Raw genomic sequence first — 26,347 nt, 5'->3', positions numbered from 1 at the left:
ATTGGTAAGTCATGAAGTCTAACTATAGAACTACATCTTTAGAGTATTAAGGGCTGAGTTGGAAATACAGAGTAGTAGGTACATATAAGCAGTCCAGTGGCAGAACTGGGAATGCATATCTACTATGTACACCAAATAAAACTGGGCAAAACTGGCCTGTGAGAACTAGCTCCCTGCAACTCTGGTCTGAATGAATCTGTAGTATTTTATAGGCCTAATCCACAAAGTGGCAGGTAAATGGCAAGCAGGCCTTTAAAAAAAATAGTAAATAGTATATTAATTTCTCAAAGAATACATGTAACTTGTACATGTATGCACACATGTTTGTGTGTGTGTTGGGGGCTGCAGAGTTCAGGGTAGGGGGCTGGAGAGTTCAGTGTGGGAGGCAGGATATGTAAACCAGGTAGGGTCTGAGGGATGCTAGGAGAACCTGGTTGCCAGGTTCACTTTGATATATTAACTAGGCACCTCAGCCTTTTGTCCCAAGCAAGGGTTTGAGACTTTATAATACCTAAACCACTGTTCTGCAGAGTGGGCTTAAATAAACGTGAGTAGAGGTATTTTCTTTTCTGAATTAATCAGTTTAGGTAGTTTTGTGAATGTTGTCTTTTTTTTTTTTTTTTTAAAGATTTATTTATTACATATATAGTGTTCTGCCTGCATGCACATCTGCATACAAGAAGAGGGAACCAGATCTCATGATAGATGGCTATGAGCCACCATGTGGTTGCTGGGAATTGAACTCAGGACCTCTGGAAAAGCAGACAGTGCTGTTAACCGCTGAGCCATCTCTCCAGCCCATGAATGCTGTCTTAAAACAGCCATTTAAAGGATGAAATAAATTTATTTGAGACAGGTAGCCCTGGTTGGTCTGGAACATATTATGCAGACCACACTGGCCTGTGGTTGACTGATTGCCTTCTACTGTAATTAAAGGCATGTACTGCCAGTAATACCTAGTGTAGCCTTAGCTGCCCTGGAACTCTTCTGTAGACCAGGTTGGCCTTGAACTCTTGACTCCCAGTAGGGGCAAGCCACCACGCCTGGCTCTGCAACCAATTCTTTTGTTTGTTTGTTTGGTTTGGGTTTTGTTTGTCTTGGGGACAGGGTTTCTCTGTGTAATCCTGGCTGTCCTGGAACTCACTCTGAAGACCAGGCTGGACTCCAACTCAGAGATCCCTCTGCCTCTGCCTCCCTAGTACTGGGATCAAAGTGTACAAAGCCAACACCATGACAGGTTTTACTCTTAAGGAACATTTTATATTTGCAATCAAAAGTAAAAGTTCTAGTCTGAATATACATAATTGTCACAGGAAAAATGTTTAAATAGTTGTTAGAAATTTTAGTGACAGACATTAGAGTGGCAAAACATCTTTTAAAAAAGCTGCCAAAGGCATGTTACAATCCACATATCCTCACTAGCCCAGCAAGAGCTAGCTGCAATTTAAGAACAATACAAATTTCAAACAAACACATTTAACCTGTTAAACATTTTAGCTCAGAGAAGTTCAACATCAGCACCAAGTATCTATCCATATAATTTCCATTTAAAAAGTTACCAGTGTATACATAACACCTTATGTTTTCCTGTACAATGGTTTAATTTCATATGTGGCTGTTAACTTCTGAAATTAGGCTGTTAAGTCTTTAAGCAACTGAAGAAAATGCCTGACAGAACCCACCATCGAGTGCAAAGTTCTGCTATCACTTCCATTTTTCAAAATAAACCTTTTAAGTAGAGTAGACATGTTTGACTCCCACCTCCCAAACACCTGCAGCTCTCCTTTCTGTTTGGCAGTGCTGGGGACTGGGGACAGAGCCTACGCAGGCTGGGCGAGCACAGCCCCAGCCCTGGTACTTTTCCTGAGCTAATCGTTGGTAAAATGTAAAGCCTTCTCTCGTCTAATTAGTCTCACCTGTACAGTTCAGCATTCAGTTTAATTATTAAAAACATGGATCTAGAAAGCAGCCAAGGCAGGTTTTTGCTTTATACTGCTTTTTTGTTTCGTTTTGAGACAGACTCTCATCATGTAACTTTGGCAGGCCCAAAACTTGATATATAGATCAGACTGGTCTTGAACTTGATAGAAATCTGCCTGCCTCTGCCTCCTACCTGCTGGGATTAAAGGTATGAGCTACCATACCAGGCATATTTTTGAGACACAGTCTCATGTATCTCAGGCTGGTGTCAAATTTGCTATGTCAAGGAGAATGACTGGACTCCGGCCCTTCTGCCTCCATCTCTCAAGTGCTGGGATTACAAGTATGGAATGGGTTACAGCTGAGCAGTCAGGATATTTTCATAACTCAAAGATGACATTGATTTACATATCTTGGGTATTTTTATGGCAGTACACAGACAAAAAGGATGGACACAGTTTTTTAAAAACTCAAGTTAATAGCAAAATGCCATAACGGTATACAGTACATGTGATGTTACAGTCTTAATTTCAACAATTCTATTAAAAACCAATAGGGTTTCTATTTATTCTGAATCAATAAATTATTCATAATTATAAATGTTTCCATAAATAGTAACAACAGATGTCATATTAGGTATATGAGAGTTTTAAAAGAGTAACAAATACTTTAGGATGGTATGATTCAAGTACTGCTTTTACATTATTGAAATGTATCTATAGTTGGTAACTGACCCGTAACACTGGCATATAGACTAATTTAGCAACAATCATGTATGTAGTGCTGCCTGCTTGTTTTTCACATCACCATAGGGCAAACTCTTTTAGTAGGAAATAAGATGTTATACAATACATTGATCCAATTAGTTAGCATATTTATGAAGGAAACGTTCAAAGGCATCGTAGATGGCTTGTCTAAAAATGAAATGTAAAGAAATAATTAGTCATTAACAAATACAGGGAAGGGCAGATAACTACTGTATTTCTTCCTTTCTTTCTTATTTATTTTTTTATTTTTCAGACAGGGTTTCTCTGTGTAGTTTTGGCTGTCCTGGGCTCACTTTGTAGACCAGGCTGTCCTTGAACTCACAGAGGTCTGCCTGCCTCTGCCTTCCAGAATGCTGGGACTACAGGCATGCACCACCTCAACTGGCTTAACTAATGTATTTTTAAAACTATCTCTGGTTAAAACTTTAACTAATGTATTTCTAGAAAACTATCTTGGTTAAAACTATCTGATACAGGGCTGGGCATGGTGGCACATGCCTTTAATCCCAGCATTTGGGAGGCAGAGGCAGACGGATCACTGAGTTCGAGGCCAGCCTGGTCTATAAATTGAGTCCAGGACAGCCAAGGCTAAAACAGAGAGACCCTATCTCGAAAAACAAACAAACAAAACACAAACAAACCCAAAACAAAAACAAACAAACAAAAAACAAAACCAAAAAAACCCAAACTAAACCAACTAACCAAACAAAAAACAGAAAAAACTATCTGATACAATGTTCTTCTGATATCTTACATTCCTCATTCCCTAGAGTACAAAATAAGAGGACTGACCATACAGGAAAAAACACTTCAATGTAAGATATAAAATATTATATATTTTTAGTTTATGTTCTAGTCCTCTTACTTCCTTGTTGGCTTCTGTATATTTCTTGAGGCAAAATATATTCCCTCAAACAAGCAACAAACAAATACCTGATAGACAAATCATTTTACCTGAAGAGTCCTTGTTTAAAAAGATAAGCACTGATATGACCCCCTTCTAGGTACCGGATTTCACAACCAGGCCAAATTTCTTGTAGGCTTCGAACTCCTGTTCGTGGAATATAGGCATCTTCTTTGGCTTGTACCACTATAATGAGGCTTGGATCAACTGGAACTAAGTATAGGATTTTGATGCATTAATCAAAGCTCTTTGATTTTTTTTTGTACAAATACCTAAAATCATATTACCAAACAAAATGCACCATATGTGAGTCTGTAACCCTAGCTTCTTGGGAGGTTACGAGTTCAAGACCAGTCTGGATAACTTAGACCCTGTTGTCTAAGTTGGGGAGATGGCTTTGTTAGTAAAGTGCTTGCTACATAAACATGGGAACATGAGTTTCAATCCTCAGAACCCATGTTAAAAGCTGGGCATAGGGCTGGGTGTGCACTCGGGAGGCAGAGGCAGGTAGGTCGCTGTGAGTTCGAGGCCAGCCTGGTCTACAAAGTGAGTCCAGTACAGCCAAGGCTACACAGTGAAACCCTGTCTCAGAAAAAAAAAATACACACACACACACACACACACATACACACATATAAATTCTTGTGTAGTCTAGGCTGGCCTCAAATTCACTTTGTAGCCAAGGAGGACTCTGAACTTCTGTTGTCCTCTGACCTCCACACATACCTATGGAATGCATATCCACATACAGGTGTACACTCACACACACACACACACACACACACACACACACACACACACACACACACACCCCTACCTGCTGGAGAGATGGCTCAAATGGTTAAGAGGACTGCCTGTTATTCCAGAGGACCTGTGATTTATTCCTAGCACCCACATGGTAGCTCACCATCATCTGTAACTCCAGTTCTAGAGGATCTGACACCCTCTTCTGGGCTATGGACACCAGGAACATACGTGGTGTATAGACATATATATAGACAAAACACCCATGCACACCTGAAGAATATATGACAAATATTTACACACTACAGATATTCCCAGTTTCCTGTGAAAATTAGTACCTGAGAAGTTTGCTACATGGGTGCATTCATCCATGACTCCTTTCATGAATATTAAAGATTCTTTTTGAAGACTGCTTCTTCTTTTTTCTCTGTTGAGCAGGTGAAATGACTGAGAGGTGTGACTTGTATAACGACTTTTGTTAGTTGCGAGTGTTTGATTCAAGCATTCCATCTTAGTGGCATCTTGCAGCAGGTGACCTTTTGAAGTAGCACTGATAGATGTTTTACCAGAATTTTGGCACTCAGCATGCTTTGGGGATACAACTTGGTCTGTCATATCTAAATTTAAAGTTCTAGAAACCAGATTCAGGTTAGTCAGCTTGTCTGCAGGGCTAGGGAAGTGTTTCATGAACTCATGTTCCATTTTGAAAGAGTCTGTCTGAATAGATGATAAAAAAGAAAACATTTAATATAATTAGACTTTATGAAACATTTTAAAAACAGAAAAGGTAAACAGTTATCAGTAGGTAAAATATGGTACAGTATGTATACAATGGACTAGTCTCAGAAATTAATGAAAAGCTAGGGGTAGTGGCACACACTTATAATTACAGCACTTAAAAGGCTGAGGCAGGAGAACAGGGTGTTCTAGGCTGGTGTGGGCTACTTAGTGAGACCTTGTCACAGAACCCCCCCCCCCAATACATACATTACTTTTTGTTCTCTTTTTTCTGGCATGGGGTTCCACTGCATAGGCTCCCTCCCATTCTTGATCCTCTTGTCTTGGCTTCCCAAGTGCTAAGATTATAGGCACAGGCCTTTACTCTTAGCACTAAAGTCCCTTCCCTTTTAAGGCACATGGATAAACACTGAAGACATTATGTTATATGAATACACCAGGTACAAAGGGGAAAATGTGTATTCTGCTTATAAGAGGTTTCCCACAGTATATATGAAGTGTGTTCCACTTTATAAAAGTAAAGATGAACTGATAGAACACATGGAATTCAAGCTCAATAAACTAAGCACCACTGGAAGCTGCTATAGCAGAAAAAGACAAGCAAAAGCTATGTAATTATTAGTTGCTAGATTTGGATTTGAAATGACACCTATTAGCTGGGTGAGGTGGCAAATGTGGGTTCGAGGCCAGCCTAGTTTACAAAGTGAGTCCAGGACAGCCAAGGCTACACAGAGAAACCCTGTCTGGAAAAACAAAAAATAAGAAAGGAGGAGAAGGAGGAAGAGAAATAATAACACCCATGATGGCTATTTTTGGTTGTCAACTTGACTACATCTGGCATTAACTAAAACCCAAATGGCTGGGCACATCTGTAAGGAATTTTGTTGCTTTGTTTTGCTTTGTTTTGTTTTTAGAGACAGGTTTCTCTGTGTAGCCCTGGCTGTCCTGTAACTCACTGTGTAGACCAGGCTGTCTTAAAACTGACAAAGATCCACCTGCCTCTGCTGCCTGAGTGCTAGAATTAAAGATGTGCGACACCTCCACCTGGGGATTTCTTCTTTCTTAATTAAATAATTTGAAGTGGGAAGACCCATTCCTGATATGGATCTTTGAAGTGGGAAGATCCAACTTTAATCTAGGTCTTTTTTGTTAAAAAAATATTAATTAATTAATTAATTACGTATACAATGCTCTGCCTGCATGTATACCTGCACACCAGAAGACGGCATTAGAGCCTACTGTTTCATGATCCCAGCATCTACTGAAGCTCAGACATCCAACCTCCTGTTCCACCCTGTGTCTGCTTCTTCCTCAGGGTATCCAGGCTCTTTTGCACACCAATCTGGACTGGAGGGAGTAAGGTTTAGCATGGGCTGGTGGGTGCAATTCAGGGTCTCAGGTGGAGGTGAGTTCCAGAGAAATGGCCTTCTAGGAAGATAGCTTCAGTGAGATAGTTCATTTAATTGTGGGGAACAAAGGTTATTTAAACCTTTGGGGAATGGGGCTTTTGGGGTGAGTATATATCATTGGTTGAGGCCAAGGTGCTAGGAATGCCTTATTTACATGAAGAGGAATTCTAGGTGCTTGTTGGACATGCATGGCCTTATAAATAGAGAAGAAGTTTAACCTGTGACCTGGCGACAGGATATGTGTGCTGGGACACGCAGGTCCAGCAGAGAAGGAACAGTCCTACTCCTGCCTGTTTCAAGATTTTTGGGGTGTGGACATGCGTCAACTTTACTCTTGCTCTGGGCCAGCTCCCCAGTTGTAGGGCTCCAGGGCCCCACACTTGTAGAGAACCCTGACTAAGACAACTCCAACTACTCCTGTGTTGAAAGATGGGCCCCCAATGCAGCAGTGCTCACACCTGGGACTTTCTTGTCTTGCACTTGCATGTAGCTGCTGATGACGTTGCACTATTAATCCCCCCAGCTCTGTCTCCCAAATGTTAGGATTGTAGGAATATTCCTCATGCCCATCTTATTTTTTTTACCTAATACTTTTAAGTTGATACACACACATGCCCAGTCCTTTCAAGGCTAATTTAAAAATTTTTGTTGCCAAGCGGTGGTGGCACCTGTCTTTAATCCCAGCACTTGGGAGACAGAGGCAGGCGGATCTCTGTGAGTTCAAGGCCAGCCTGGTCTACAACGAAGAGTCCAGGACGGCCAAAGCTCTGTTACACAGAGAAAACCTGTCTCGAAAAACCAACAAAACGAAACAAAACAAAACAAAACAAAAAAATTGTTTCAAGTTTGAGGACATCCTTGTCTATAGAGTGAGCTCTGGGACAGCAAATGCTACAGAGAAACCTTGTCTCAAAAAAACCAAAAGAATTTGTTGACTAAAAGATACAAAAGGTTTCAGTGTGCAGTGATACACATCTTACTTTTCTTTCTTTCTTTTTTGTTTTGTTTTGTTTTTTGAAGCAAGGTCTCACTATGAAGCTGTCTGTGGTGCACGCCTTTGATTCTAGCACTTGAGAAGCAGATCTCTGAATACGCGGCCAGCCTGGTCTACAAAGTAAGTCCAGGACTGCCAGAACTCTACTAAACAGAGAAACTTTGTCTCAGAACAAACCAACTCCATTTCCCCCCCAAAAAGAATAATTTTGAAAAGTTCAAAAATGTGTATGTTTTTAAAAATTGCTATTGTCTTTATGTAAGTAAATATGCAATCAACTTTTCTTCCAATGTTACATGAACATTAAAATATTTCATCTGGGCGTGGTAGTGTATGCCTTTAATCTCAGCACTTAGGAGGAAGAAACAGGTAGATCTCAGTGAGTTTCAGACCAGTCTGGTCTATAAAGCGAGTTCCAGGAAACTTACCTAGAGAAACCAGAAACCAAACCAAACCAAATCAAACTTACCCCACAGTATTCAAGCATATGAATAATTTCTTCTTCATAAACTGTCTGTGTATAATACTGCTTTTCCAGCTCCCGCCAATTAATTGATTTACTTAATACACCCTGAAAGAAAGTAAGATGAAATCATGACATAGCTTGCCCAGTACATTTTTCTTTTTATTAATTACTGTATAAGGGAGTTAGTGCAATTGGGCTTGAGATTATTTATGTATTTATTATTATTATAATTATGATTATTTTGAGACAGGGTTTCTCTGTGTAGCCTTGACTGTCCCGAACTCACTTTGTAGACCAGGCTCGCCCTCAACTCACAGTGATCTGATTGCCTCTGTCTCCCTGAGTGCTAGGATTACAGGCATGCGCCACCATACCTGGCTGATATTATTTATCTTTTGAATGGCCTGGGAATTTGATCAACAAATAAGCTTTTACACCGATATTAAACTTTCCCTAAACCGTAAGAGTGGGCCATTGTAGTCATACTGCTTGCGTAAGTCTCTGCTGTAACCCTGCAATTCCTTCTGAACTTCTGGTACACTGCAGATAGACGGCATCTGACACTGACTCTAGACTCTTAACTGTGCTCGGCTCAGTGAAGAGCAGCATTTCAGCACTTGCTGTAAGCGACTGCTGGAGGATTCAAGCACACATCATGAGATTCAGCTCAACAGGGACCCTCGGAACCCTGCACCAAGTTTGCCTCATTGCCTTTTTCTTTTGTTGATTTTCTGTCATATCCTTTTGCTAAAGTTAAGCTGTGTGTGTGTGTGTGTGTGTGTGTGTGTAAAATGGAGAGACAATATGTGTGTTCTGTTATTCCTTTTAGTGGTCACTAAACAGGAGTGATTTGGAGGACCCCCAGGATAACTATATTTAAGTACATGTTATCAAGTATCAGCTGCAATCCAATTACCGTAGTGAAGACTCCAGATGCTGTGGACCAAGACAGGCATGGAATCAATGGCATGGGCTTGGGCCAGTTGGACACTGCTAAGGAGGCCATCTGCAATATGACAACAGCAAGTGTAGTGAGCTTCTTTTCGCTAATGTGAGAAATACATAATACTAAAAAGTACTTTGTAGTGGGGAGTAAGTGAGATAAGACATGAACACAAGGTCTATCATGTTTATAGAATGTATCTAAATTAAAAATTCAACAACATAAATTCCTTGTAGGAAGCAAGGAACTACAAAGGCTTTATTTTGATAATTTTGCTGTGTGCATAAGCTATTTATGGATCACAAGTGTGCTCTTTCTCCCTCAATCTCTCAAATACTGGCAAAGAATGCACTTGGAACATCTGGCTTTGAGTAACATTTTGAATTTAAGTTTTTATAATTCAAGTGATCATCTATAGCAAGTTTCACATACATTTAAAAATATATGCAACACACACACACACACACATGCTACTAATGACAAATGTTACGTAGTCAGAGCACACTAACTGTACTAAGTACTTCATGGAGAAAACAGTGCAGCAAACAATTATGGCCTAGTGCTGTGGAAATGTACTGAGAAATGAAGACTGTGAAGCTGGGAGTGAAAAAGGGCTTCTGTGAGGAAGGGAGCTGTAAAGCTGTTGCTCAACTAGGTGATGGCACAAGGGGGCACTAAAGAGACATTAATGCCCAACTTAGAGGCCCGTGAAACAAGCTAGCACAAAGGGAGCAGGAGAAAGCAAAGACTAGACTTAGAACATCCAAGTTATAACAGAAGGGAAAAACTTAAAGAAACTAGGCTGGGATTCGGAGCAGTGCCTGGCTTAGCTCTCTTCAGAGAGACTTCTTGAAATAGATGAGAACAGAGGACCCACACCTGGGCAATGCAGGTGGGGGTGGGGCACAGGTCTCTGAGTCTGAGGCTAGCCTGGTCTACAGAGAGTTCCAGGATAGCTAGGGCTACATAAAGAAACCCTGTCTTAAAAAACAGGAGTTGGGGGTTGGGGAGGGGAAGCTTTGGAGCACTCAGGCCTAATGTGGGATAGTTTCATCAACCCTCCCCTCAATGCTCAGAGGCCTGTGCAGAGGAGGGAGAAGCATATATATACAATAAACTACTTACAGCAAGAAGAACCACAAAACAATCAGGAATTATATAAATATTACATTCTTAGTGTTTTAGCTATTTGTACTTGGCAACCTTAAGAAAACAGCTTTCCACTGGGCGTGGTGGCGCACGCCTTTAATCACAGCACTCGGGAGGCAGAGCCAGGTGGATTGCTATGAGTTCCAGGCCAGCCTGGTCTACAAAGTGATCCAGGACAGCCAAGGCTACACAGAGAAACCCTGTCTCAAACCCCCTACCCCCGCGCCCCTCCAAAAAAAAAGAAAAAGGAAAAAAACCTTTCCTATCTTGGTTGAGTCTAAAATTCTGAATGCAAATCAATATCTATCATATCTTGTCATTATCAACTTAAAACCTCTATTTAGACCTAAAAACATCTTAACCCCTAAATAACTAAGCTTAATTGTAAAACCAAACTACCTGGTCTTCAAGACCATCAGAGACTTGAGGAGAAATAAAATTAATTACCTGGGTATACAGGAAGTGCAGGTTAGCAGCTTCCAAAATGAAAAGATGAAAGACAGTGTGCTACCTGATTGTTTTGTTTTTTGTTCTTACTGGCTTTAAGACAATTGGTCTTTGGTTTCTGATTTTGAAGGGCTTGGGGGGAGTATATGTACATTTCTTGTTTTTATTTGTATGGTTTTGCTTGGCTTTATTTTTTGTTTTTTTGAGACAGGGTTTCCTCTGTGTAGCACTGGCAGTCCTGGACTCTCTGTAGACCAGGCTGGCCCTGCACTCAGAGATCTGCTTGCCTCTGCCTCACAAGTGCTGGGATTAAAGGCGTGCGCCAGTACTGCCCAATTTTTAATAAAACATCCAATCCAAAGCCTGAGCTATACCTGGAATTCTACAGTATATGCTTGTCTACATAACTCACACACAGTGATATCACCTCCTCATTGGAACTGCTTCTACTTCCTACTTTCACCAACATTAAACTCACGTCTCAAGCACACTTTTATTATCCCTATTTACAAAAATGATGGCAATGAAATGTAAACTGCAGACTCACATGTCCTCCCATGGATATTCCGGTCATCCCAAGAGGTCCGTAGCCTTCCCTCTCCAGCCAGTGCAAGAGAGCTGCAGACTCTAGAATAAGAGCGCCTCCCATCACAAATAGGTCAGAGACATTTTTTAAGCTGGATCTTCTAGCATCACAAAACAAAATAGAAAATGATTTATTTCATGTATTTATACCTATAATACTTTTTAAAAGTTAAGAAAGTATCGTGTATGAGTGTCTTTTCTCTTTCCACCTTTATGTAGGTTCTAGGGATTGAACTTTGGTTGCCAAGCTTGAGCAGCAATTGCTTTTACCAGTTCAGTCATTTTGCTGGTCCACAACTACATTTTATTTTATTTTTCTTCCTGAGAAGGAGGCCTGCTCTATACCTCAGGCTAGCAGTGAACTCATATGTAGCCCATGGTGGCCTCAAATTTGAGATCTTCCCGCCTCTGCTGAGATTTCATATATGTGCTATCATGACTGACTACAACACATGTTTTAATCAATTTATTTGAAACTGGGCCTTGCCATGCATGCCAGACTGACCTTGAATTCTAGCTCTATCTGCCTTAGCCTTAGTGCTGGGATTATAGGTATGTGGAATGAAACCTGGCTAAATTAATTTAGATAAAAACCAACATACCTGAAATTTTCTTTTACTTTTTGGTACAGGGTCTATTATTGATCAGGATGGTACTGACACCTGACCTGCTAGCCTTTGCTTCACAAATGCTGGCATTACAGGTGGGCCACTGTGGCCCGCATCAGGGAATTTTCATAAAGAGAAGCCTGCTTTCTGCAACTAGAGACTTGGGAGAGTGTAGATGTTAAGCTCCAGGGTGGCTAGGGTTCCGATATCAAACTGGTAGATTCTTCACATAATTAATGTAAGTGGCACCCACTGAATAATCATTAAGTCAATGTGTGTACATTTTGACAAGGTTTCGTTGGAATGCTGAAGCAGGAGCAGAGGTTCAGAGTGAAACCTTGTTTCAGTAATGCTAACAAGAACAAACAGTATGCTCACTGCCATCAAAACTGATCACATCCTGTCAGAAAATTCCTCCCTTTCTTTGTGTTCTGTCTTAAGCCAGTTTTTATCTCATTACAACAGGTATTTTGGCTTTGGATAGAAGCTGCGAAGCTCCACTTCCTGTCATTTCTCGGTTGGTTCTTTTCTTTTCATAGAATATGCTAGTGCAAGGTTCTGGGTGAAGGGAGATATTTATGGTGGACCTGGTCTAACTGCTTCCTGTCTTTCTTTGGTAGTTTTTATTTGTTTACTCACTTTTGATGAAAACAGACTTAAGATGACTTTTTAAAAGAGAGAAGCAGGGCAGGATGGTAGATGACTGTAATCCTATCACTTGGGAGGCTGAAGTAGGCCAGCTTGAACAATTTAGTGAAGCATCTCATTCAGTGTCCACCTCCCTGGCCCCAGGCAAATCAAGCAAGAGCAGTAAACTGTGATTTGAAGATTTAAATTGCAAGCCATTTATTTGTACTCCTGTAGAACTCTTAGAGAAAAAAAATAAATCAAACAAACTGGACCATCATCATTACTATGGTTTTCAGGGCTGTGTGTGGATCAAGTGCTGGGCCTTGTCTACACCAGGCAAGTGCTTTACCACTGAACTCCAGCTCTACCCCAGACAAGCACATAATATGAGAAACAATGTTCTCTTTCTTTCTTTTGTTTATTTGTTTTTTGAGATAGGGTTTCTCTGTGTAACCCTGGCTGCCCCTAGACTCAGATCCACCTGCCTCCTCTCCTGAGTATTGGGATTAAAGGCTTGCAGCACCACACTCAACAGGAGCAATGCTTTTCAAACATAATTCCAAAAGCCATTCTGCATGGAAGAAATCATTAGTATTCCCATTCTATAGTGGAACTGAAGAGGCTAGGATACATAATTAGTAAATGACAAGTTATCATTCCAACCTCAGTCTGTATGAGTCAGTCTTACTAACTCAGGTTGCTTCTTGTTAGTCTAAATAACAACCCCTCACCCCGAGACACACACACACACACACACACACACACACACACACACACACACACACACACACACACACGTTTCTTTGTGTAGCCTTGGCTGGCCTAGAACTAGCTCTGTATTTTGCTTGGACTTTACCATTCACATAGTTCCGCAAAGTTCATTCCTAACCTCGTCCTCACAGTAAACAAGGAATACTGAGTGCTGATTCAAAGCATATACTCCCTTCTGGAGAACCCTGCCCCAACCCTCCTAGATAATGCATTGTAACTATCTTCAAAAGGTCATTCCAAGCAGGGCGCAGTGGTGCACACGTCCGTGATCCCAGCACTAAGGGAGGCAGAGGCAGGTGGATCTCTGTGAATTTGAGGTCAGCCTGGTCTACAAAGCAAGTCTAGGATAGCCAGGGCTACACAGAGAAACCAACCAACCAACCAACCAGGACATTCCATTGTTCTGTTAAGGCAGCTGCTTTGGGATGGTAGGAAACAAGGTAAGAAGAGTGGGTTCTATGATCATAGGCCCACTATCACACCATGAAGTGAATTCCTTGGTCAGATGCAGTGCTGTGTGGAATATTGTGACTCTGGATAAGTCACGGATGGTAGTTTTGGCAGAAGCATTATGTGCAAGAAAGGAAAATGCACAACCAGAATAAGTATTGTTAGGGTCTGAAAATCCAAAACAACCCAAGCAGGCACAATAGTCCATGCAAAGCAAGATCTCCATCCGAATTAGGCAGCAGAAACTGACCAGTCAGGGACAGACTTGAGAGCTGACTGCATCCTCAACCGTTCATCTTAGTAAGTATTAAAGGAGATGACAAAAATCTATTGTATTCAGGCCACTATTGATGGATCAGGGCAGCAGAAAAGACTCGGAGCTGAACTGTGACTCCTCCTCCCCAAGTCAGAATGTTACAGAGCTTTTAAGTATGAAATCCACAAATATCTGTGCCAAGTTACAGCCATAATTTCCCATCAATCAGAATCATTTATTCTTTCATGGTTAGAAACAATCCTTATGTTTTGGGGCACTGACAAAGAAAAAGGAGGAAATTAATTGGCTAGCCATCAGGAAAGCTCCCCTAGAACCTGGGAACTTGATCATCTTATGATCAAAATGAAGTCGGAAAACAAAAACGGCAGTACTTTAGATAAGTCTTATTTGTTTGATTCCAACAGTATCCCAATAAGGACAAAGCTTTCCTCTTTCCACGAAGGAAAGACCAATGTATTCAGTCTATTAACAGGTTTCTGTCCGGTCACCCAGGAGAATGGTGCCATACTGGGGCACAGTATTGGCAGATCTGGCACTCAGCAGCAGCTATAACCAGGTCAGCCTTGGTGAGTGAAAGTCCATGTTATCCAGCCAATTCATAACCTCCACTCTGCCACTGTGGCCATTTTGTTGGTAAATCTACTGGGCAAACACAGGGAAGGAATGGCTAGAAAAGGAGGCAGACTGTCCACAGAACAGGCCACCTTATCAACTGGATTAATGAATTTTTTCTTAGGCAAAGTCACGTTTTGGTGAACAGTTGAGAGACAAATATCTTAAAATCCTTTGCCCATTTGGAGAAATCACTCATTGTACTTTTCCTCCAAATGTTTTTCTGACCAATTTTCCATCACACACCTTCCAAGACTTTGGAAATATAAAAATACTATAGGAAGGGCAAAGTTTGGGGCCAAGAAAAGAGATCAGAGGTTAAGAGCTCATATTGCTATTGCATAGAACCTGGACTTGACTCCCAGCACCCACATTAGGTGGCTCACAACCACCTGTAAGCACAGCTCCAGGGGATCCAGAGTTCGCCTTCTGGATTCTATGGGCACCTACATTCACATGTACATATGCAGTAATTTAAAAATATATTTAAGGACTGGAGAGATGGCTCAGGGGATGAGCACAATGGCTTCTCTTCCTGAGTTCAATTCCCAGCAACTACATCATGACTCATAACCACCTCTAATGAGATCTGGTACCCTCTTCTGGTGTGCAGGCATACATGCGGTCAGAACACACACACACACACACACACACACACACACACACACACACACACACGCACACACACACACACACACACATATATGACAAAGTTTTATCTTTTGTTCAGGTATGGTATCACAAATAAATGTAAAAATGTTAAAATAAGATTTAAAGTAAGTGGTAGCCCACACCTTTAATCCCAGCACTTGGGAGGCAGAGGCAGTTGGATCCTTGTCAGTTAGAGGCTAACCTGGTCTACAGAGCAAGTGCCAGGATAGCCAGGGCTACACAGAGAAACTCTGTCTTGGAAAAATAAGCAAACAAAGAATTAAAGTTCATATTCTCTTTGTTTTGTTTTGTTTTGTTTTTTGAGACAGGGTCTCTCTGTGTTAGCCTTAGCTGTCCTGGACTCACTTTGTAGACCAGGCTAGCCTCGAACTCACAGAGATCCGCCTGCCTCTGCCTCCCGAGTGCTGGGATTAAAGGCGTGCGCCACTATGCCCGGCTTATAGTTCATATCCTTACTAAGTTTAACAAGCCAACTAAGAAAACAGCTAACTGACGACTACCACTTTACTCTTGTCCTGAAGACTACAAAAATGAAGACAACAAAGGTGATAGATACTTACACTTGGTCCTTGGGCTTCCTGCAGCCATTTGAGGAGATGGGTCAAAGAGAAAGTTGTAAAATAATTAAACATACTCATCTCAGAATATATTACTTAAGCAAAACAGTTAAATTGGAATATAACTCCCAAGTACCTACTTTCTAGTTACTTCAAAAGCTGTTAGAAGTCCGCAGATTTCTTAATTAATTTTCATTTAATTTATATAGCTTTAGTGAGATATAATCACAAACTAAATAATTCACTACTTGAAATATATAAACTAATATACCCAGCATACTTACAAGGTTGGACAATCTTCAATTTAGATTTAAAATGAAATTTATTGATAAAATGTATTTAAATGTTTATTTTAGAAATCTAGGAAATATAGAAAAGGATTCAAAACTACTTTCTATTCAGACATCAACATTAACATTTAAAAAATTATTCCCAGTGTTTCCTCTTATGTATAGTTTCCCCCCCTTTTCCATCCTACATGGCTTGTTTTGTTTCTGTCTTGCTTTTGGTGCCAAGGATTTCCTCAGGGCCTTGTGCATTTGTTCTTCCACTGAGACAAGATGATTTAATGTCCCATTTTTACATCATAAAATCTTTCACACATGATGCTAAGCTTTTATTTAAACTTAAAAAATGCTTAATATTTACCAAATTCTATTCTAAGCTGAATATTTAGTATTTTTTATTACCTAAGAAACTATTCTCAAGTATAAATGAGAAAACAGATACAAAAAGGTTAAGGGGCAGGTCTGAGGTCAAAACTGCAGAATCAATACACAGCACAACCAACTGTGTGCACTCTAGTGTTATACGCCAGGTCACTCAGTAGTTTCTTTGTGGTGCACATTTATTTCTATTGTCTCATCTAAGTAGAGCTTATGCAGCATGCGTGCTCTCTCTCTCTCCCCCACCCCCTCCTCTCTCTCTGTCCTCCCTTTTTCCAAACAGGTTTTCTCTGTGTAGCCTGGGAGGTCAGACCAGGCTGGCGTGGAACTCACAGAAATCGCCTGTCTCTGCCTCGCTGAGTGCTGGGGGTAAGGCATGCTCCACCATGTCTGGCTGTGTGAGCTCATACATGCTAGGCCACTCTGTCATCGAGCCACATCCTTGCCCAGATGTCACATGGCTCTGTCAAGAGGCCAGAGGTCCACACTGGCATCTTTATCAAACACCTTGGCCAATGAGCTCCAGGAATCCATTTGTCTCTGCCTCCCTAGCACTAGGGTTATGGCTCTTTGGTGAGTTCTAGGGATCTGAACTTAGGCTCTCAGTCTCTGTGCAGGCACCTCACTATCCACCTATCTCCCCAGGCAGGTGTGAAATTAGGATATAAGACTCCGGATACATATGTTAATTTTGCTTTTGTATTAAGCTGAACTGATTTTCAATCATTTGTAGTAAGTTTCCCTTTCATAGTAGCTTTCCTAATATTGTGCTTGTTACTTAAGAAACACTGGTAACCGATGAACTTTATTTATATTTCTCTTATTAGCAGAAATGTGCATCAGTTTCTTTTCTTCTTCTGTGAATAGTCTGATGTCATCTTGAAAACTAAGTATCCTTCTAAACTTCCACCTTTACTATAAATGCATTTCAAAAACAAACATTTCTTTAATAGCTAACATTTGACTTATTAAGCTCAACATAAGAACCTCAAGAAATAAGAGGACCAACTGATTAAAATATTTATATTAGTTTCACTATGCATCCTAAGCTGGCTGTCCTCACAACCTTCCTGCCTCAACCTCCTGAGCACCTAGGATTATAGGAATGTGCCACCATATATGGCACACTCTGCCTCTTGTGTGCTGGGATTAAAGGTGTGCACCACTACACCTGGCCTTTATGTTTGTTGTTGGTGGTGGGGGTTTTTGAGTCAGGATTTCTTGTAGCTCAGGCTGGCCTCAAACTTGTTATGTATCTAAAGCTGGTCTTGAACTCTTGATCCTTCTGTTGCTACTTTCTACTACATTTTCTTTTAAGAGGGGTAAATTAATCTTTCATTCTTTTTCATCCTTGCTTTTTAATTATTTTCTGAACTGATACTTGGATTTAACTAGTTTTGAAAAGTTAGTTACCATAGGGGGATGGAGAGACGGCTCAGTGGTTGAGAGCACTGGATGTTCTTCCAGGGTACCTGGGTTCAATTCCCAGCACCACATGGCAGCCCACAACTGTAACACCAGTCCAGGGATCTGATGCCTTCTTGCCTCCACAAACACCAAGCACACATATGGTACACAGATGCATATGCAGGCAAAACACCATGCACATAAAATAAAATAAAATAAATCTTTTTAAAAAGTTACTACTGATAATTGTTTTAAAGAGTGAACATGTAACAAGAGAAAGAAACTTTAGGTACCACAAAAGGATATAATAAGGGTTTTCTAGCAATAATGAAGCCATTCTGGCCTCCTTAATCATAGGACGGGCCATGAGAGTTCTACGCCTCCAGTAATGCTAAGGAAAGAACGGAAGACAAACTTAGAACACAGTGGGCAAGTGCTGAGGAGAAGGGCTAAGGATTCTCTAGGATGGAAGTGCTATGACGTCACAAGTCTTACATGGTCTCCTGTTCCAGCCAGATGAATGCACACAGGTCTGTATCTGCCATTCCATTCCTTAGGCACGATAAACTGGAACCTATAAAAAAAAATAAAATTACTTAAAAACAATTAGCTACTATATATATATGTATATATTCATGCATGCTTTAATTATTTATATGTTTAATGAATTCATGGAGAGAGTCTTGCCATTACATAACTCAGGCTGCCCTGAAACTTACTATGTAGCTCAGGCTGGCCTCACATTGTGGCCCTCCTATCCTAGCATCCTGAGTGCTAGGATTACAGGTGTGAGTCACCATGCCCAGATCTAAACTTTCAATTTAAAAAGCATTATAATTAAGGTCATTCTCTCTTTCTCTAAAAGGATGGGCCAATTGATTTACATCTATGAACTTACTTAGGAGTTCTTTTCTTCCACCATGTGTGGCCTAGGAATTGAATACTGTTTGTCAGCCTTAACAGTGTCTCTATCCATTCAGCCATCTTGCTGGCCTATAATTTAACTATCTTAAACAAAATATTTGGAGTTTTGACAGTCAGTTTCTAACTATGTGCCCAAAAGTTATAACGATATTATAAACCTACTTTCTCTTAGGAACAAAAACCATGAAAGCAGGAGAAGACTTGGGAAAATTAGGAATTTTCTGGGATAGAGAAAGGAATGAGAATATTGGGGGATAAATGTTGCAATGCTACTATGTTTATGAATGCAACTGTAAAAGAATAAAAAACTAACAATTAAAAAAAAAAAGGAAATTCACATCTATCCCAATTTTCTGGTAAGTGAAGACTTTCAGGGACGTGCCTTTTGGGCAAGTGTCCAATTATAAGTGATATATACCATGTGAGTCTTTCTGCTTCTGGGTTAACTCACTCAGTATGATCATTTCTAGTTCCATCTATTTGTCTACAAATTTTGGGATTTCCTTGTTTTTAATAGCTGAGTAGTGTTCCGTAGTGTAAATGTACCACAGTTTCTTTATCCATTCTTCAACTAAGGGACATTTAGGTTGTTTCCAGGTAGTTTCTGGATATTATGAATAAGGCTGCTATGAACATGGTTGAGCATATGTCCTTGTTGTGTGGTGGAGCATTTTCTGGGTATATTCCAAGGAGTGGAATAGCTGGGTCTTGAGGAAGCCCTAGTCCCAGTTTTCTGAGAAAGCACCAGATAGATTTCCAAAGTGGCTGTACTAGTTTGCATTCCCACCAGCAATGAAGGAGTGTTCCTCTCTCCCCACATCCTCGCCAGCATGTGGTGTCACTTGAATTTTTGATCTTAGCCATGCTGATGGGTGTAAGATGGAATCTCAGAGTCGTTTTGGTTTGCATTTCTCTGATGACTAAAGATGTTGAGCATTTCTTTAAGTGTTTCTCAGCCACTCGCTATTCCTCTGTTGAGAATTCTCTGTTTAGTTCTGAGCCCCATTTCTCAATTGGGTTATTTGGTTTGGTGGTGTTTAATTCCAGGAGATTGGGATAGATGTGAGGATACCCTGCTGAGACTCTAGGTAAGAGAAATATAGGAGACGGGGAAATAGAAGGACCCAGAGGGTCCTAGAAACCTACAAAAGAACATTGTGATGGGTGGATCAGGGCCCGGGGGTTCTGCTCAAACTATTGCACTAACCAAGGACAATACAATAGTAAACACTGAATCCCTACTCTGCTCTACCCAATGGACAGGACAGTCTCCACAGTTATGTGGAGAGTGGGGACTGACTTTGACATGAACTCTGGTGCCCCATATTTGATCACTTCCCCTTGGTGAGGAGACCTGGTGGCACTCAAAGAAAGAATAAGCAGGCTACCAAGATGAGACTTGATAGCCTATGACCATATAGTGGGGGAGGAAGTCCCCCTCGGTCATAGACCTTGGGGAGGGGAATAGGGCGAAAGCTGGAGGGAGGGAGGAATGGGAGGATACAAGTGATGGGATAACAGTTGAGTTGTAATCTGAATAAATTAATAAAATAAAAATAAAAAAATAAAAAAGGAAATTACCTATGATACCACAGATGGGGAGGAAAGCAACAAATGGGAGTGGAGTTATGCCAATTTTTGGGCACAGTTTGGACATAGATTTATTTATTGTGGCATGGTGTTATTGTCAGAAAAAAAATTAATGATTTTTCTCTACAGAAACTGAACAGTGGCTGGGGATACAGTTAACAAAGTAGATAAGCTACACACCTGTTTAGCATGAGCAAGGTCCTAGGTTCAATCCCAAGTCCCACACAAAAAAACGTATATTTATATATTAAATACACACATACACACCACGCAGGCATGCATACTTAAAAAAAAAAAAAAGAAAGAAAGAAAGAAAGAAAGAAAGAAAGAAAGAAACGAGAGAGCTGGCTCAGCAGTTAAGGGCACTTCCCGCTTTTTCAGCAAGCATATACATTGGATTGGGTAGTGGATGGCTCACAAACATCAGGAACTCCAGCTCCAGGGGATCTGAAAACCTCTTCTGGCCTCCATGAGCACCTACAAACACATGGCCTACACTCTCACAAATACATAGACACACGCAAAAATTCTTTTTAAAAAGGAAGAAACTGAAGATATAGTAGGCCATTTGCTTGCCTGGCATGTGCAAGGCCCCAGGTTCAATCTTAGTACTGTAAATTAATTAAGGATAGAAAGGAATCTAACCATCTATATAGGGAAAGCAGGCGTCCTAAGATGGACTTTTTTGTGTCTAGAATCAACTCTTGCTTATTCTTGTAACGGGGTAGGGAGCTTCCCTGACTCAGCCACCTGTACTTAGTAAAAATGACTTTACCAGATATCATACAAATCTTAAGGTCAACCTCGCCATTCAGGAGAAGTAAAACTTACTGAAGAAATGTAAGCCAAGCATCTATCTATCTATCTATCTATCTATCTATCTATCTATCAATCATCTATCTATCCATCCACACTAAGCAACCCTCCTTTAATGAGTATCACACTCAGAGGAAAAGGTATCTGTGGAATAGTAGAGTTTGTCAACAGAAACTAATGGCAGAGGAAAGTTGATAAAATAAATTAGAATAAAAGGATTTAAAAACAAATAAGCAAACAAACAAACAAATAAAAAACCCACAGGGTTTCTCTATAGCCGTGGCTGTTTTGGAACTCACTACATAGACCAGGCTAGCTTTGAACTCAATAAGATACTCTTACCTCTGCCTCCCAAGTACTGGAATTAAAGACATACACCACAACCAGCCAACAAAATGATTTTTAAAATTTCAGTAAGATAGATGTATGGCTTAGAAGTTACAATTGTTAAATTATATGTTTGAAATGAGTAACTTATATATATATATATATATATAATGAAATAAATACATATATATATCCATATGTATGTATATATGTATGCATCATGCACATATCATGACAACTAAAAGATATATTAGGAGTTCTCCTAATTTTTACCCCTACAACAAAACAAAACAAAACCTAGAACACTCCCCAATGTATAAGCATTTCTAGGAGAAAAAGAAAAAACAAAAAAGGAGTGGTCAATGGCTCAGCTAGTAATGTGAGGGAGGCTTCCAGTTGAAGAGCTAGAGTAGTAGCCAAGTAGACAAGATGCAAGCACGCACTATGCTCTTAGTTCTACCCATGTAAAGATCTGAGGCTGTGGCTCAGTGGTGGAGAGCTTGCCTCACACGCAAGCGGCCTGGGCTCAATCCCCAGCAGAACATAAAACTAGCCATAGTAGTACACTCCTGTAATCCTAGCATTCAGGAGCTAGAGGCAGGAGTTACAAGTTCAAAGTTATCCTCAGCTACACAGCAAGTCTGAGGCCAGCTGGGATACGTCAGACAGAAAGAGAGAGAGAGAGAGAGAGAGAGAGAGAGAGAGAGAGAGAGAGAGAGAGAGAGAGAGAGAGAGAGAGAGAAAGAAAGAAAGAAAGAGGCAGGCAGGCCAAGTGTGGTATTCACTTGTGAGTGCAACGCTGGGGAAATAGCAGAGATAGGCAGATCCTTGAGGCTTGCTGCCCAGCTAACCTAGTCTAATCTGTAAGCTCTAGGTCCCTCAAGATTGTATTTTAAGAAAAAGATGGATAATCTATGCAAAACAACATGGGAGGTTGGCCTACAGCCACCACCTGCATGTGGATCCACATACATGACTCCCCACCAACACATACACAAGAAAGAAGAGTTAAGTTGCAAACTTAAAAATGTCCTGCAAGTTTGGTGAGATAGCCTCAGCAAGTAGAAGTGCTTGCTGTCAAGCCAGTGACCTGTGATTGAGTTCTGCATCCCACATGGTAGGAGAGAACAGTTGTCATTTGACCTCCACATGTATGCACATACAAACATTTTTAAGAAGAGCTCTAGAAAAACAGCATAGAAAGCTTTTCATTTGTTTTACTTTTTTTAAATTTAAAACATCTTTCATATCCTTACTTTGGATTATTGTTGTTCCAATTCTTTGTTTGTTTGAGATCTGGTCTCACTATGTAGCCTACATTAGCCTGAAAACTTGTCATCCTCCTTCCTCTTTCTCCCAAATCGGGGCTTAAGTCAGTACAGTAGTGCATGCTTGTGGCCCCAGGTCTTAAAAGAGGCAGGAGGATGACAAGTTCAAGGCTAGCCTTGTTCACATGGTAAGCTTCAGGCCAGATTAAGGGCTACATAGTAAGAGACCCTATGTCATCACAGAAACAAAAAACAAACTACACAAACAAGTATTGTGATTACAAGCATACATTAACCATGTCCAGCTAATTAGATATATTTTATTTCTTCTTTTAAAAATTATTATTTTTGTGACTATGTATGTGTGCCTGCCTATCTGTACACATAGTGTGTCCAAAGAGGTGATTGGGCACAGTGTTCTGTACGCCTCAGGGGAAATAATTAACTTTAAAAAAAAAAAATCATCTTATTTAGTATGTAGCATTATTTTTCTTACTTTACAGATGAGGACATTGAAATACAGAAAAATTAAGTGAATTGTATAAAGTTGTAAATCTAGAAATAGTGGAGCTGGAATTCTAACTTTTGAGCTCTTAAATACTAAGTTATATGGCCTTTTACAGTTCTAGAATATAAACAGTGACTTTCCATAGTCTAAGTTTCAGAAGTATATGAAGAGAAACAGGGAGAAAGAAGGGCAGCAGCAATTTAATGTGTGCTTGGTGAATATGTATAATCAGAACATGACATCTGTAGTTCACAGAAGCACTCTTTTTATCTTGTGTTTTTCCCCCCTTTCCGACTTTTGTTTTGTTTCTCTCTATGAGATAAAGTCTCCATATATAGCTCAGGCTAAACCCAATCTCCTGATCCTTTTGCCTTAGCTTTCCAAACTGTGGGATTAAAGCCCCAGTGGCACAGAACCTGTCTCCACCCTTCACTCCAACTTCCTTTTACTTGATTTATTTTGTCTTGTACCCTGTACTCATCACATTGTTTCCCCACTTCCTCTCTGCAAATGCCTTTATTAAATAACACATACAGATACCCCAAGATAGGATAAAGGCAAGACATTTTATGCCAGTAACCTATAAATATTGCCTTTAAATCTCTTCAGTAGTTTGCCTTTAACACTGCTGTCCCTGGGCCACCACTTTTCTTAATGACTAGTTAAGAAGGCTGAAAGGAATACTTTTGAGTTTCAAATTCAAAAGTGTATTTCAGAGGCAAACACTGCTAGGTTTTCTAGTTTGTCTTGAGATAGGGTCTTTGTGTAACCTTGGCTAGCCTGGATTTCACTAGACAGATCAGCAAGGCCTCTCTTGCTGAGAGCTGGTATTAAAGGCACGAGCCACCACACCTGGCCCTAGTGATGCTTTGGAAGCTAGCAGGAAGCTAAGCAGGGAAGCCTACATTCTGTCACATGAAATGAGTAATGATTTTTCCTTTCCCTTAGAACTCCTTTCTGGTTCTGAATGGTTCTTTGGAAATTCAAGCTGTAAGCCTGCCATTTGCACTGTTTGATTCCTGATAACAGATAGAGGGACTTGCACAGAACAGCAAGCTACATCCCAACTCAGTAAAGAGAGAGGAGACTAAAAGACAGAGGAGACTAAAAGACAAGAAGCTGCTGAAGTAGCAACATGTGTCTCAGCAGATCAAACAAAGCAAAGCAATGTATAAACGATTAGCATTACGTCTATTAATTTAGAGCTGTCATTATGATGGACTCTAACACAATTTTAACCTGTAAGGAAAGAAGGAGGAGGAGGAGGAGGAAGAGGAAGAGAAGAAGAAATCATGTGGCTGCTGGAAATTGAACTCAACTTCCTTTGGAAAAGCAGCCAGTGCCCTTAATGACTGACCTGTCCAGCCCTGTCTCATGTTTTTTGTTTGTTTTGGTTTTGTTTTTAAATCAGCCATAGTAAAAGCACAAAATCAAGGAGACAGAATCACAGGTAATGAACCAAGTGACAAGAGGACACAAAGTGTTTTTTCTTGTGGATTCTAATATAATAATTAACATGTCTACTTACATAACAATATAATTAAAAGTTTTGAATCTGTTTAATCTTTTTGTTGTTGTTGTTTGTTTGTTTTTTGTTTTTCGAGACAGGATTTCTCTGTGTATCCTTGGTGTCCTGGACTTGCTTTGTAGACCAGGCTGGCCTCGAACTCACAGATATCCACCTGCCTCTGCCTCCCAAATGCTGGGAATAAAGGCGTGCACCAACACTGCCTGGTGAATCTGTGTAATCTTACAAACCTAGAAATTTGTGCCAGGTGTGGTGCTGCACACCTTTAATCACAGCATTTGGGAGGCAGAGGCAGGTGGATATCTGTCTGATAAGCCTAGTCTTAAAAGTGAGTTCCAGGACAGCCAGGGCTACACAGAGAAACCCTGTCTCAAAAACCAAAAGCAAAGCAAAACCAACCAACCAACCAACCAACCAACCAAACACCACAAAAAACAAATCCAGAAACAGAAAATAGATGCTGTCTCAAACAAAACAAAACAACAAACAAACAAGCAAGAAACTCAGAAATTAATAGACAGGTAAAAGATGCATGAAAGAATTAGGTTACTTAAATGAATAAAACATGCAATTTAAGAATGTGCCTTGGAGAATTAGGAGATTGTGGTAGAGCCACAAAAGGGAATGCCAGTCGGCTATTAAAATGATAGCAGACTACCCAGTCACTTATTAGTTAGGCCAAAAAGAAAATAAGCAGTCTTACATGCAAATACCGAGGGGAAAAGATGATCATATATATATAAGGTAGCAATGACCTCTTCGTGTTGGAATTATTAATACTTTTCCTTTCTCTTATTTGTATTTTGTTATATCTTAATGCAATGACATGAGCTACTGTGACCCTGCTCCTCCAACCAGATGAGTAAAGAGCAGAAAACTAGTCAACATGTATCAGTTGAGAATTCCTTTTTTTTGTTTGTTTGTTTTTCGAGACAGGGTTTCTCTGTGTAGCCTTGGCTGTCCTGGACTAACTTTGTAGACCATGCTGGCCTCGAACTTACAGCGATCCGCCTGCCTCTGCCTCCTGAGTGCTGGGATTAAAGGTGTGTGCCACCACCGCCCGGCTGGGAATTTCTATTCATCAAAATAAATGATGCTTTAAGATTATGCCACTGCATGAGGCTAGCCTGGGCTATATAATGACTGTGTCTCAAACTTTGAAAACATAAAAAAAATAAGTGATATTGCTGTGTTAAAAGTTGGTTGTTTCCCTAATGAGGAAGAACTACCTTAACTTCTAATAAATGTTGAAATTAGATTATTTCTTTCCTTGAGCCATGTTAACTATGCCCTCTAGCCAAGCTCTCCCTTTCCTTTTTCTATTTTTCTTTTGGCTTTTCGAGATAGGGTTTGTCTGTGTAACAGGCCTGGTTGTCCTGCACTGGATTTGTAGACCTGGCCTCAAACTCACAGAGATCTGCCTGCCTCGGTCTCCCTAATGCTGGGATTACAGGCGTGCGCCACCATGCCCAGCTACTTCCCCTTCTCTTTAAGCTAATACCTATACAGTTTTTTAGCTGGAGCTGAGAATCTACCAGAGCACCTAGATCCAGGGAGTATAACTACAGAATGCAGAAATAGCAATTTTTCACATACACCATCAATATGCGGTCTAAAGAACTACATATTTATTTAGTGCCTTTTCTTGTCACTGAATATGACTTTCATTCC

At 40.4% G+C, this 26,347-nt stretch overlaps 1 protein-coding gene across 4 annotated transcripts in view; it reads right to left on the bottom strand.

Moving 5' to 3' along the window:
- Positions 1-2,044: 2,044 nt before the first annotated feature.
- Abhd18 (abhydrolase domain containing 18) overlaps positions 2,045-26,347 on the bottom strand; it is a 43,391-nt gene continuing 19,088 nt past the window's right edge. For 2 of the 4 annotated variants that reach the window (XM_051157096.1, XM_051157097.1), the window contains exons 5-13: positions 18,211-18,289; positions 18,009-18,106; positions 15,647-15,664; positions 11,029-11,167; positions 8,859-8,948; positions 7,946-8,047; positions 4,674-5,052; positions 3,642-3,804; positions 2,045-2,834 (exon numbers count right to left, since the gene is read on the bottom strand). In XM_051157096.1, the coding sequence (XP_051013053.1) occupies positions 2,783-2,834; positions 3,642-3,804; positions 4,674-5,052; positions 7,946-8,047; positions 8,859-8,948; positions 11,029-11,167; positions 15,647-15,664; positions 18,009-18,106; positions 18,211-18,289 (1,120 nt within the window). In that variant the 3' untranslated portion in view covers positions 2,045-2,782. Of the gene's footprint in view, positions 2,835-3,641; positions 3,805-4,673; positions 5,053-7,945; positions 8,048-8,858; positions 8,949-11,028; positions 11,168-15,646; positions 15,665-17,721; positions 17,926-18,008; positions 18,107-18,210; positions 18,290-26,347 lie in introns of those variants that run through there. The other 2 variants (XM_051157099.1, XM_051157098.1) reach the window with 2 other exon arrangements.

The sequence above is a fragment of the Acomys russatus genome, chromosome 15 (genome assembly GCF_903995435.1).
Source record: "Acomys russatus chromosome 15, mAcoRus1.1, whole genome shotgun sequence".
Taxonomy (NCBI): Eukaryota; Metazoa; Chordata; class Mammalia; order Rodentia; family Muridae; genus Acomys; species Acomys russatus.
Note: the sequence above shows the minus strand (reverse complement) of the source record. Positions and strands in the feature narration are given on the sequence as shown.